Source organism: Sphaerodactylus townsendi, linkage group LG01, assembly GCF_021028975.2.
Source record: "Sphaerodactylus townsendi isolate TG3544 linkage group LG01, MPM_Stown_v2.3, whole genome shotgun sequence".
In the NCBI taxonomy this organism is placed as follows: Eukaryota; Metazoa; Chordata; class Lepidosauria; order Squamata; family Sphaerodactylidae; genus Sphaerodactylus; species Sphaerodactylus townsendi.
The window spans coordinates 103,168,510-103,182,702 of record NC_059425.1 but is presented as its reverse complement, the minus strand read 5'-3'; the positions used below and the strand labels follow the sequence as shown (position 1 = coordinate 103,182,702).

The 14,193-nt window shown below is 41.3% G+C and overlaps 1 protein-coding gene across 7 annotated transcripts in view; it reads left to right on the top strand.

Moving 5' to 3' along the window:
• The window catches only part of UTRN (utrophin), a 438,418-nt gene that overhangs the window by 380,022 nt on the left and 44,203 nt on the right, over positions 1 to 14,193 (top strand). For all 7 annotated transcript variants that reach the window (XM_048489265.1, XM_048489284.1, XM_048489276.1 and 4 more), the window contains one exon: positions 8,139 to 8,250. In XM_048489265.1, coding sequence (XP_048345222.1) covers positions 8,139 to 8,250 — 112 coding nt within the window. The remainder of the gene's footprint in view (positions 1 to 8,138; positions 8,251 to 14,193) is intronic.

Below are 14,193 nucleotides of genomic sequence, written 5' to 3'. Positions count from 1 at the left end.
AATCAGCAGCAGCCGATCCCGCCTACGGTCTAGCTGCATGCGGAGTATATCTGTGATGGCGAATTTGCAGGGACAGTTCTCGGCCCCATGTCCAGCACGGAAGCCCGGACTGGAAGGGATCGGAGCCGATGTGTCCCCTCCAGGGGAAACCCTGAAGCTGCTCCAACACCACTTCTCTCCAATTACCTTCCCCAGAAACCAAAGATTCCGAAACGGGCGGTAATTGGCCAGATCGCCAGGATCTAAGGATGGTCTTTTTTCAAGAGTGGGGCATGGACCACTGCCGCCTTCAACCCACCCGGAAACACCTCCTCTTGCTCAAGTGGGAGCAGTTGACTATATTATTCAACAGGTGGGGTCGTAAATCCTCCCGGCAGGCTTTCTATTAGCCAGGAGGAGGCACGGATCCAGAGGACAAGTAGTAGGTCTAACAGCAGCCAGGGACCCTGTCAACATCGGGCTCGGGTTCGAGTAGGGAAAACCGGTCCAAGCTTGGACCTGAAGACGGCGAGGGAGCCTCGAGAGTTCCCTTAATGTATCAAATGTGGCTGGAAGGTCCCGGCGGAGTGACATGACTTTGTCTACACAAAAAAAGCTCTGAAAATGCCTCACAGCCAATAGCCAATATCATTGAGAATTTGTGGACTCCCTCCACCAAAGAGGTGAGGGACCTAACAGTCCGAAATAATTGTGTCGGCGAGAGCTAGCAGGAACGCGAGGGAGGATGAAAAATAAGCCCTCTTCAACCCTCCTTATCGCCAACTCATAGGCCATTCTCATAAAAGCGCCCTATAAGTTGCAGTTCTCGGTACCACTTCGTCGCGAGACTTCCCTCTCCATGCTCCTCGCTTCTAGTCGCCTGGAGTTCTCGCTTCATCTGGCGTAGCTCCCCCAGTATACCAAGGAGCCTGCCGTGATGCTGGGCTTAGAGGAACGCACCTTTGAGCAATTTCCTCGATGGCATCGGAGAGTCTCAATTCCAGGCCGCCACCTGCTCATCGAGGGTACCAGAAGGAGCTTCAGGGTCCTCAAGCAGAAGGCATTCCAGGAACCCGATCGGTTCCATAAGTCTCCGCGGGCGGACATAAATAAGTCCGTCGCCTAGACGGGGTTGGCGCGGCCGATCCATCCGGACCTTCAGGGCAAAATGGTCGGACCATGGCACTCTGCTAACAGAGGATACCGCCATATCCACTCCCGCCCCAAAGACCAGGTCCAAAGTGTGACCGGCTTCATGGGTGGCGCCGGTGTTTAATAGGGAGAGTCCCAGCGTCGCCATGGATGACACCAGGTCCACTGCCGCTGAACATGAGGCGGCGTCCACATGGACGTTGAAGTCCCCCAAGACAATAAGTCGAGGGAAACGCAACACCCACTCAGCCACCGCCTCTTCTTATATACTTCTTATATTTATGCAGTGAGTGAAGTGTTAGCGAGTAGACCTGCGGCACAGATCAATCTGATCTCCCTTAACACACAATATGCTCAGTGAGGTAATGCTATACTCTGACACGAAGAGTGCTCAGTCTGCCATGGACAATTTTGGTGGGATACCTACATGGTACACTAATATCTATTTCAGAAATAACTAACCCTATCCAAGGTCTGAGATTAGGTAAACCCGCAGGTGGTGATAATATCACCACAAATTTACTGAAAGTGAATTTGGATTTCTGGGCACCAGTTCTTGCTACATTATTTGCTTGGTTCAATCTTACAGCATGTACATGAAGTAAAATTGAAAGCTATCTAAAGGACAATTTGAGGGGGATGAAAGCTGGAGTCAGATAAACTCTTAACTGTTGAGTTCATATGAAAAATTGAATAGAGTGGGTGCCAGAAAACATCCCTATTTGTCACCAGAGGTTGACAGACACTTATCATGGTCACAGTTAATCCATAGCCAAGTGCTGTCATATAGGCATTAGATAACAACTAACAACCATATATTTATATTGGACTTCTAGAGTTTACTCCATACTCTAGCATATGAGATAAGATCACATGCTGCCTTAAAATCAATGAAAGCCACATAAAGGGAACCACCACTCGAAGAAGCATTTTTTTCTTCCAGTTACTGAAGAATTAGGCTCTGGTCTACAATTGAATGGCCTCCTCTAAATTTAGCATCCTCCAGTGACAGCGTGAGAGGAAACTGCACCTGGGGCACGACCTGTCTTGCACGCGTGCCCCCGCCCTGATCCACCCTGCCCTGATTCGCCTCTGGGAGGAGGGTCTGAAAGCGATTTTCTGGCCCATGTGACGCCAATGCGTGCGCCCATGGCGCAGCCACCCCCACCCCCCGCCCTGTTGCAGCTTCACCACTGGCATCCTATATAATATTTCCAAGTCTAACCAGTCCAATAACTTCTTCTATAGATGGCATTCTTTCAATCTGCCCTGTCTTCTTGCAAAGCTTTATAGTTCTGCTAGCTTTATTTGATGACCTCCATCTGAGTGTAGACAAAGACCAAGCCTCTGTTGCTCTTAATGGATTTACCTGTAGCCTTTGATCTAATATATTATGTCATCTTGTTGAGGTACCTATATGCTCTAGTTACAATGTACTCTACCTGTTGAATTAACTCCCTTTTGGGGAGGGTCTTAAATATGGGTTTTGTTGGACACCTTTTAGCTTATTGTATTAACCGCTGTTTTTAAAGGGATTCAGCAATTTTAAATTGATGGAGCCTGTACAATTTGTAATTTATTCCTATCTAATTAATCCTTGCTCCCCTTGTTTGGCTGTATTATGGTAGATTTTATGATGTACACTGCCCAGAACCCCCCGGGGATGCGGAGGTATAGAAAACCAATCAATCAATCAATCAATCAATCAATCAATCAATCAATCAATCAATCAATAACTGAATCAAAGTATATGCATTGGAATTAAATTCCCCTTACCAAAGCACTGCTATAATAATGTATTATTGACTCTAATATTTATTTATTTATAAATTAGACTTATAAACCACCCTCTCCCGAAGGGCTCAGGGCAGTAGACAACAAAAATAAACAATAATTGAATGATAAATTCAACAACTATTAAAACCAATCAAGGTGAAACTATACTCAAAAATATTTTAAAAATAGGAGCATTTCTACAGTGGATGGTGCAAAAATACTCCCCCCCCCCCCGCCTCTGTGCCTACAAGTGGCCTAGATGGAATGGGGTATACAATTTCAACCCATCTGGTCAATGCCTGGCAGAACAAGTCCGTTTTACAGGCCCTGCAGAAACTGTGCAAGTCCTGCAGGTCCCTGGTCTCTTTAGGGAGCCTGTTCCACCAGGTAGGGGCCAGGGCTGTAAGAGCCCTGGCTCTCACAAAGGCCAGCTGGATGTCTCTCGGGTCAGGGACCTCCAATAGGTTCTCCTCCGAGGACTGGAGGGACCTAGCGGGGCAATACAGGGAGTCGCTGTCCCTCCGATATGCAGGCCCAAGGCTGCTCAAAGCCTTAAAGGTGCAAACCAATACTTTGAACGTGATACAGAACTCGATGGGCAGCCAGTGAAGATGATACAGGACCGGCATAATCCAGTCCTGGCTGGACTCTCCAGTAAGGAGCCTGGCTGCCACATGTTGCACGAGTTTAAGTTTCTGGATCACTATCAAAAGTAGGCCAGCATAAAGCGAGTTATAATAATCAAGCCTGGAGGTGACCATGGATCACTGTGACCAGGTCAGAATGGGACAGAGATGGGGCCAGTTGCCATTCCTGCCGCAGATGCTGCTGCCTGGGCCTCAAGCAATAGCACTGGATCCAAGATTACTCCCAGGCTTTTGACAGACAAGGCTAGATGCAAAGCCTTGCATTCAGTGTGGGCAGGCAAAAGTACACGGGTCGCTCCCACTGACCCAACCACATGACCTCCGACTTTGCTGTATTTAACTTCAGCCAACTCGGTCTCAACCAACCAGCAACGCCCTCTAAATGACGCTGGAAAGCTCCAGGGGCCGAAGAAGGACAGCCTTCCATCGTGAACACGAGCTGGGTGTCATCCGCATATTGGTGACATCGCAGCCCAAAACTCCGGACCAGACCCGCCGGGGGTGCGTGTAGATATTAAAAAGCATCAGAGAGAGGATTGCCCCCTGCGGCACCCCACAAACTATGGGATGACACCTGGAGTCTATATATTTTCTATATTTACTATTTCTATATTTCTATACTATTTCTATATTTACTATTTTTGGTTTATAATGTTAGATTTTAAGTGCACTATTTGTTTTTAATTTTTCTCCTCTGTTTAATGACACAGATTGTTGCTTAATAGTTTTCATTTTTTTTACTTAGCATTAGATTTTGATTGGTAAATTGTTTCAAGGATGATGCTGTAAACCGCCTCAGACATTAGTGAATTTACTTTACTGATATTTCTATAGATGTTACCAAAAGGTTCCACTGTTTACTAAAAATCTAAAGCACATGGAAGTGATATTTTAATATTTATTTATTAAGACATTAATATGCCACCTTACCTCACATTTCAGTCTGGCTCACAATATTTGTTTAAAACACTTTCAGTTAAAACCAAAATAAAATAGCTAACTCCAAGTGGTCTCTCCACTGGAAGTAACTGAAAAATACAGTTGCCTGGCATGATCCTCTATACACCTTTAAGCAGGTAACAATATTAAAAGTGTATAGTTTTATGTCCTTGCTTCTATCTTGGTGCTTTCTAGAGAATAGGCACCTTTAACTTATTACCTTATTAGAGGTCTGTGTGTGCTACTCACTGACTTAATACCCGTGAAACCACAGCAATTTTCTAATTAAGACCTGGCATAGTGTAATGTATAATTTACCCCTTTTATTTGGTTGGATTTCGTAAGGCTTTTCCATCAGATTACTTTTTGTTGTTGTTTCTTTGCACATTGCAAGGCAAAAATCAATGTATGCAAAACATCCTCTGGATTGCTGAGACCAGGTAGTAGTGCCAGAAGCCTAATCTACTATCCTTGTCTACATAAACCAATATATACAAATTCCTGCCATTTTCTTTTGGGGGCAAAAAGCACTGAAAACAGAAATGCACAGAAAAGCAGAAGGGTCACAAGCATTTAGAACACAAAGAAAACAGTAATGTAGCTACTTTTCTATTGGTATTCAGTACACTGAATTTTGCAGTATCCAATCGTAAAGGTGAATTATATGGCCAATATTATATAACAGTGGAGGTCATGAAAAACAGGGCTGCACATAAAATATTGAAGCAGCTGGTTCAGCATCTCAAAAGGTAATCCTTTAAATCATAAACATATATTCATGCATCAGAAAGCAAAAAACAGCAGAGAACGGCATTAACTATAGCTATGAGGTACACCAGTGCTGACTTCAGTTGATTAAACAATTGCTCAATTCTAGATGGTAATCTGTCTACCCCAGGTAGGACTGTCTTAAGCAAAACCTACTACAGAAAAGAATATCAGCTGCCTCCTGCTAAAAAATTATGACAGAATTTTGGTTGGTAGCTGCCATATCTGTTAGATTGATCAATCTGAATATGTTATCCATCTGCATCACTAAATTTGTGACCTGCCCTGAGCCCCCTGGGGAAAGGGTGTGATAAAAATGTAATAAATAAATAAATGATGATGGTGCCATTGGGAACAATTCCAGGCATGTCTACTAAGTATGTATTGTATTATTCAGTAGAGCTTACTCCCTAGAAATAATCCTTTGTATTGTAGCCACTGAAGATCTCAGTATAAAAAAGACCAACTAAACATTTTTAATGCTTAAAGAATTAAACCTTGGTCTTTCATTTGATTGTTGAAAGCACATATACTGCATTGTCAATCCACTCTACCCTTTTTTGCCTTTACAGAATTTATTAGAAAAGAAATGTTTTAGGCGTTGAGGAAACCCACAATTTATATAAAACTTATCACTGACATAGATAACAGAGAAGTTACAATCTTTAACAATACATATTACCTTCTAGTTTTACTACCATGTATTATTTACAACCTAGTAGGAAATTTATGTGCTGTGTTGAGGTCTCATACTAGAATGTTCTTCAAAATGCTGTTCTAGTAGCTGTTAACCATTTCTTGTTCTGTGGCTCAGTGATATAGTATTAGACTTACAGGCCTAACATCACAGATTCAGTCCCAAACATCTCTAATTGATCAGGTTCTTGGTGATGTGAAAGAAAGTCATACAATGGACTATACAATGCTGACTTTGATTTACCAATAGTCTGATAATTTTGCTTTATATGCACAACTTTATCAGTTTTTAATGTATGTAAATGAATACTTAACTGCATACAACTTTCCCAGTTTACTAATTAAATTACCATTTGTTCTTGTTTGTGTCCTGTTATTATTTTGTCCATCCAAGGATCAGGGGCATCTTGAATTCCTCAGTATGAATCAAAAAATAAAAATCTTGGACTCCTTTTAGCAAGGATTGAATAGTTGAATTACTCATTTGCTTAGGCCAGACATCAGACAAAACTGTGGTTTTCTTAAATTCACTGGCATTAGTCTGATTGTCTGAACTCAGGGTAACATTATGGTTAACTTGACTTATTTGTCAAAACAGAACAAATATAGGTACACTTATTGTACCTTAGGATAAAGAAGTAGAAAGGAATCAATTATCCTTCAGAAATGGATCTCCAGATATTTTTAGGCTGATATTTTGATTGTTCTTGATCCTCATCTTGAATAGGGGATCTTCAGCTTAAGAGGGATGTGGTATCATTGTTCTAAGAGTCGCTTTGATGAGTTGTTTTCAGAAAGGTATCTGAAAGACTAGTTCATTTAAAGTAGATAAATATAAATACTTTTGCAATTACACAACTTTTGTTATGCTCAAGGCTACAGCTGCAAATAGATTCCTTATTGTTGTTGTTTTAAAAAATTGTATGGTATAGTATAGTATAGCTGAAAAAAGAAATGTTACTTCACAGATTTCCATTCAGCCATCACAAATTCATGTATGCAGGATTTTTACTAAAATGTTCGTCTGAAAAGTTCACTGTATGATGAATTTACATGGAAGTTTTACTGTGCTAAGAATTACATATACAGTCTTATATAGTGACTAAAGAAGTGGTTATATAGAACAGGCTGGTATGCATTTGTGATTATAAGGTCCAATATACTTATCAGTGGCATAGTTCAGTGGCATAAAAAGCCAGTATCAGATGGTGGAGATTGTTTCAGTTCGACTTCTAAGGTGGGCTTCCATCATGCTGGCGTATGTACCATAAAAGGGTATGGACAATTCAGAATTCTGGACAATTCAGAAGGTTACTTTGTCAGACTGCACAGGGAGGCCATTGAAATTCACAAACACCAAGATAACTTCAACAGGAAAGAACAGACTCTGAGAATTAACAAAGTTTGGCTGCCAGTACTTAAAAACACCAAAAGCAAACCCCAAGAGCATGCTAAGTTCATGAACAATGGACTCCACCCAAACACAGGATTTGCATTCACCAATACTGCTGCTGCTGCAGGGCATGAAAATGTGAATCCCTCCCTGGACTGATAAGCCCCACCCACAATACAATACTATCAACCACATCTTTGCATAACAAGTTCCACCCAAACACTTACTGATTGGTTCCCCATCCTGGGACATGGACAATGTATACCCCAAACATTTCCTTCTCTCTGGACACAGCGTGTAACAGACTTCCCTCTGTGATACACCTCTGAAGATACCAGCCACAGATGCAGGCGAAACGTTAGGAACAAGATCCACCAGACCACGGCCACACAGCCCGGAAAACCCACCAGAACCAGTATTCTAAAACAGTTTTGCTTAATCTGATGAAGCAATCTTAAATTCTGTTTCTAATAGTGGGAAGATCCTGGCATTTCAAGACATGTTTAAACCACAGGATTTAAAAGATACTCTATTTACTTCCATTTGCTTGGCCAACTTAACCTATTAGTTTATCAGTAGTTCTAACATCACAGAGCTTGATATGTTAGCATTATTGTAAAGCATCATGCTAGCATTTCATGCAATAGTACATACTCTAAAGATAGCAGAGCTAGATAGTAAAGTTATCTAAAGTTTTACATCAAACTGAATAGCCTATGGAGTTCAGTCAGAGAGCTTTGATTGTTCCTCAAATAGGAGGTTTCATCATTCTTTCATTATATCCACAGGTATCGGAGCCTGAAACATTTTAACTATGATGTCTGCCAGAGCTGTTTCTTCTCTGGTCGTACAGCAAAAGGTCATAAATTACATTACCCAATGGTGGAGTATTGTATACCGGTAAGTACTGATTTACTGATTCTTTCTGATGGATTGTTCTTAGGTCATTCCATGCTATACCCTTCTCTCTTTTCTTTGACAAATGCTCTGTCTTGAGTAATTAATTTTTTCCTGGGTTCAAGCTTAAAATATTGACGACATGTATTGAGTATTAGAAGGGGCTCAGTGATTTAAAAAAGAAACTTAAATTGACTTAAATTCTCCATCCAAAGTGCATGTTAGAATAAATGGAGGCATTTTGAAAAATTGGTCAGTAGGAAGGGCATATGGTTAACTCTGAGCCCTTCGGGGGTAGGGCAATCTTTAATTAAATAATAATAATAATAATAATGATAATAATAATAATAATAATAGTTCTTCGATTCTTGCAGTTCTCCATTAACATTTTATCTATCAGGAGTTGATCTTTTGTACCCCTGCTCCTTCTTTTGTTCCCTTTTTGCTCCACTGGCAGGATGCTATTTGCTTCCAAGTAGTTCATGATGTTATCTGCTATTATGCCAGTGAGCAGTTTGAGCATCGTGGGTAAACATGTTATTGGCCTGTAGTTTCCAGGTGTTGCTCCTGGAAACTACAGGCCAATAACATGTTTACCCACGATGCTCAAACTGCTCACTGGCATAATAGCAGATAACATCATGGACTACTTGGAAGCAAATAGCATCCTGCCAGTGGAGCAAAAAGGGAACAAAAGAAGGAGCAGGGGTACAAAAGATCAACTCCCAATAGATAAAATGATAATGGAGAACTGCAAGAATCGAAGAACGAATTTGCATATGGTCTTGGAAACAATTGGCATCAGCAAAAACATTCGAGTATTCACTGAAAAAGCGATGAGACAGTGGAAAACTGAACTGACAGTCGGAAATGAAAACTTTGGAACAGTCAACATTAAGCGAGGAATTTTCCAAGGTGGTTCACTATCATCTTTACTGTTTATCATTGCCATGATCCCACTAACAGAAATTTTAAAGAAAACAAAATTGGGCTATCAAATGGCCAAAGACTCAGAAAAAATCTCACATTTGCTGTACATGAATGATTTGAAGCTGTATGGGAAATCAGACACAGAAATCCAGTCACTAGTACACACAGTCCAAATATTCAGCACAGACATTCGATGGAGTTTGGCCTGGAAAAGTGTGCTACTGTGGCAATAAAGAGGGGCAAGATCACCGAGAGTGATGGGATTGAAATGCCTGATGGCCAACTCATCAAGTGCAGCCAAGAGGCCGCTCATAAATACCTGGGCATTTTGCAGCTGGATAACCATCAAGCATGGGCAAGTGAAGACTGTTGTCAGCAGAGAGTACACCCAGAGGGTCAGGAAAATGTTGAAATCTAAATTAAATGACGGGAATACCATCAAGGCCATCAACACCTGGGCCATACCCATCATCAGGTACACTGCGGGAATCATCAACTGGACACAGGCTGAGTTGGAAGCATTGGATGGAAAAACTCGGAAGCTTATGACAATGCACCATGCCTTACACCCATGCAGTGATACTGATAGATTATACCTTCCCCAGAGATCTGGAGGCAGGGGCTTACTGCAAGTACAGCAAACAGTGGAAGAAGAGAAGCATGCACTGGCCGATTATGTGAAGGAAAGTCAAGAACAGGCATTGACTGAAGTGAAGAACAGACATTTGCTGCAAACCCAGAAAACCAAACAAGAATACAGAAAAAATGTGATTAAAATGAGGACTGAAAGCTGGCACAACAAAGCACTGCACGGCCAATTTCTGGAGAAAATCAGACAAGGTGGATAATGAAAAGACCTGGCTGTGGTTAACAACTGGAACTCTGACAAAGGAAACTGAATCCCTGATTTTAGCCACCCAAGAGCAAGCCATCAGAACAAATTCGATCAAGGTCAAAATCGAAAAATCCTCAGATGATGCAAAATGCAGATTGTGCAAAGAAGCTGATGAAACTGTAGATCATGTCCTCAGCTGCTGCAAAAAGATTGCCCAGACTGAGTACAAACAGAGACACAACTCAGTGGCCAAGATGATCCACTGGAATTTATGCAAGAATTACAACATAAGAACAGCTAAGAACTGGTGGGAACATTGTCCAGAGAAAGTAATGGAAAATGAGAAGGTCAAGATCCTGTGGGACTTTCGAATCCAAACGGACAAAGTGTTGAAACACAATACACCAGACATCACCGTGATCGAGGACAAGAAAGTGAGCATCATCAACATAGCAGTCCCCGGTGACAGCAGGATCATTGAAAAAGAACACGAGAAGGTCACTAGATATCGGTATTTGAAAATCGAGCTTCAGCGTCTATGGCACAAGCCAGCTGAGGTCGTCCCAGTGGTAATTGGCACTCTGGGCACCATCACAAAAATACTAAGGCAGCACTTGAAACAACTTCGAATTGACAAAATTAACATTTGTCAAATTCAGAAGGCAGCCCTGCTGGGATCCACATGAATACTACGCCGATACATTACAACTTCCTAGGCTTCTGGGTGAGGCTCAAATTGTAATGAAAGCCAACAACCAGCTAAAGATCTGGCAGCTGTGAAATCTACAACAACAACAACAACAACAACAACAATAATAATAATAGTATACATTTTCTGAAATAACGTAATATTTACTGTCACTTAAGGATACTGGTCTTTCTACAGCTTCCATATAGTTTCACCGGTTTGCTATCTCAGCATTTCATACACCAATTGATTCTTATCAGTATTTTTGGCACCTCACTCAAAAAGGTTCTTTAAGAATCTTAATAACTTGCACCCACCTGTAAAACAACCAGTGTTACAATCAGGTTTATACTTGGTTTTATCGCAATTTATGTATAAACGTCTCGAACTACTAGCAACAAGTAGCTTATTGTGGTTTTTTTAATTGTACAAGACCACATTTCTTGTAGCCATCACATCAGCAAGGAGAGTAGGAAAACTGAGTGTCCTAAACTGTGAAGTAGTTCTTTGCCCAAGTGGTTTCTCACTTCTATATGGCTCAAGACATTGTCCTGTCTATTTTTCCCCAAATCTGCAGAAAACAGTGAACCAAACTTTGCACATATTAGATGTTAGAAGGGCATTGCTATTATATTTACAGCATACAAAATCATTCAGACAAGATAACCTTTCTATATGTTTTAGAGATCCTAAGAAAGGCAACACAGCATCCTCACAGACCACCTCTAGGTGGGTAGTCTCCATAATTCAATAAAGACTTCCCATTCCCAATAAGAGTTCATCCTATCACGGTGCAGGTTCTGTCAGCCACACTCCTTGCAAATATCAACCTTCAGAACTTCTGTAGAGTAGTGATGTGGTCATCACCATCCATGTTCATCCGAAATTACTGCATCGATGTGGACTCAAGGAGCCAGGCAGCCGAGCTGTCATACAATCACTCTTTCAGCCCAGACCCACCTCTTCCGTAAGTGAGCTTGCTATTGTCCCACTGCACAGATGAGACAAAGATGAAATCACGGTTGCATTTACCTGTAACTGTTGTTCATTGAGCGTCTTCTGTGCAGGCACACACCCGTTCCTCCTGTCCCTGCTGCAGGCAGCTTATTGCGTTATCAACTTCCTCCACAGCAGTGAAGAGAGAACTGAGGGAGGAGAAATCTGCCTCCATCATGTGACATTTATGCAGAAAAAACTTAGCTGGCTCAAGGCAGAGGAAAAGGAACATTCTAAAGTTGCTAAACTTCTAGAAACTCAGAAATCGAATAGCTGCAGCTGGCCTGCATTTTCACAATCCCATGGTACTGCATAGAATGGACTTGATCAACAACAGGAGGGGAAGAGGAAGAGGAAGAAGAGTTGGATTTATATCCCCCCTTTCTCTCCTGCAAGGAGACTCAAAGGGTCTTACAAACTCCTTTCCCTTCCCTTCCTCACAACAAACACACTGTGAGGTAGTTGGGGCTAAGAGAGCTCAGAAGAACTGTGACTAGCCCAAAGTCAGTCAACTGGCATGTGTTGGAGTGTACAGGCTACACTGAATTCCCTAGATAAGCCTCTGAATTCCCCAGATAAGCCTCCACAGCTGAAGCAGCAGAGCGGGGAATCAAACCTGGTTCATCCAGATTAGAGTACACCTGCTCTCAACCACTACGCCACCGCAGCTCCACTGGCGCAACCTTGTCCTCTCAAGGCAGTGTCTTGGATCCTACCTTTTCACAATAATTGGGAAACTTTTTCCCCAATGCAAGGTGTATTCTCCTATAGGATGACTCTGCTCTCCTATAGGATGACTCTGAACTTAGCTGAGCAAAGTCATATGATCCAGTCTGATGTATAAGAGGGTGGGCATTTGCATTTGTCAATGTTTTTATAATCCAATTTATGGCTTGGTAGAATTTGATAATGAAGTATTATTGCAATATAATGAGGGTAGTGTAGTTGTGACTGAATGATATGGCACACTACCTAGTTTTAACCACAGGAATCCCTATCTCTTTATGTTAAAAGGAGGATTGCATGTTAACATAAAGTCAATGATAGTATTTAATACATGATGTACAGCAGAGGCAGGCTGGAAACAAATAGCTAATCAATCTGTTATTGAAATTCTAAGAGGTTACAGACAAGCTATGAACTAAATTACAGAATTCCTGTCCTGCTCCCTTAAATTAAAGCAATTGTAAAAAATTATTTAAAGGTCTGTTTTATGATAAAAATTTCAAGCACAGGGAAAGATAGGTTAAGTAATTTTTTTCATGTAATTTAAACTGTTCAGGGTTTTTTTTAACACAATAACGTTCAAAACAGAAGTGACTGAACTTCATGGCAAAGAGGTGTAAAGGCAGGAAGGGGGTAACTGCTGTCTAGTTTTAAGCCTCAACGGGAAATTATGAAATTGAAAAAAGGTCAACTTCAGCACTTTTTCTCTCTGGCTAAGAACAAATAGAGCAATAAGTCAAGCAAAGTGAAATAGATTTTGTGCATGCAGCACCTTAGAAACCAATAAACCAATCTTAAAACCTTCCAGAATTATTTGAAAACCACACAAGGACAACAAACTGGTTTATAGAAAGGCCAGGAATACGCTACATACTTTTAAGAAGGATCTTTACCTTTTTTTTCTAGAAGGATCTTGTTAGCTTTACTGTTAGCTTAATTTTTAATAGGTTCAGGTAATTGATAGGAGTTGCATTAATGGAGTAACTTCATACTTTTCTCTCAAAGAGCTCTTTGAATTTTGGGTTCATTGGGGTTTGGAGAGGATTAATGGTTTGTGGTGATGATTATATTAGTAATGAAAGGCCTTTTCACACCTTTTGTTACTGTTTCAGTAGCTGGCATTATATTTGAGGATGGAGGATATCAAGGACATTTTGCTGTGATGTTAATATCTTTGGAAACAGCTTAACTTTCTCAGGTTATTTCAGTTTAATGTGCAAGATGCAATTGTCAGGGTGGTCAGTACCATCTACTTCCTTCTTCCTTTTTTCTATTGGATAATATTTGACTGTGCTTCTTTCTTGTCCCTTACCCAATTCCCAAATGTATCAGTTCACAATGACAAGCAGACAACAAACATCAATTTCTGACAAATTGCTTTAATACAGCTGTTTGAGAAAGTAGTTATGGAATTACATACTGAAAAAAATGATGGCTTCTTCAAGAGCAGTTGTATCACTGCTTCCTTTAGCCTCCCTGGGAAAACTCCCTGTGATACAGAGCAGTTGACAATTTCCAACAGGGCGCCCAATTGCATCTCACTGCTGGCCTTCACCAACTAAGAAGGACATGGGTCCAGAGAGCAAGTGGTAGGTCTTACAACTGTGAGCACTGTCAACACCAGAAGCAGAGATCAGATCAAAGTGATCCAATACAGAACCAGAAGACAGCCAAGAGGGCCTCCAGTTCCCTTACTGTGTTGATCGTCAGTGGGAGGTTGGGGCAGAGTGATAGGACTTCATTCTCAAAGAAGCTTGTGAAAGTCTCACAG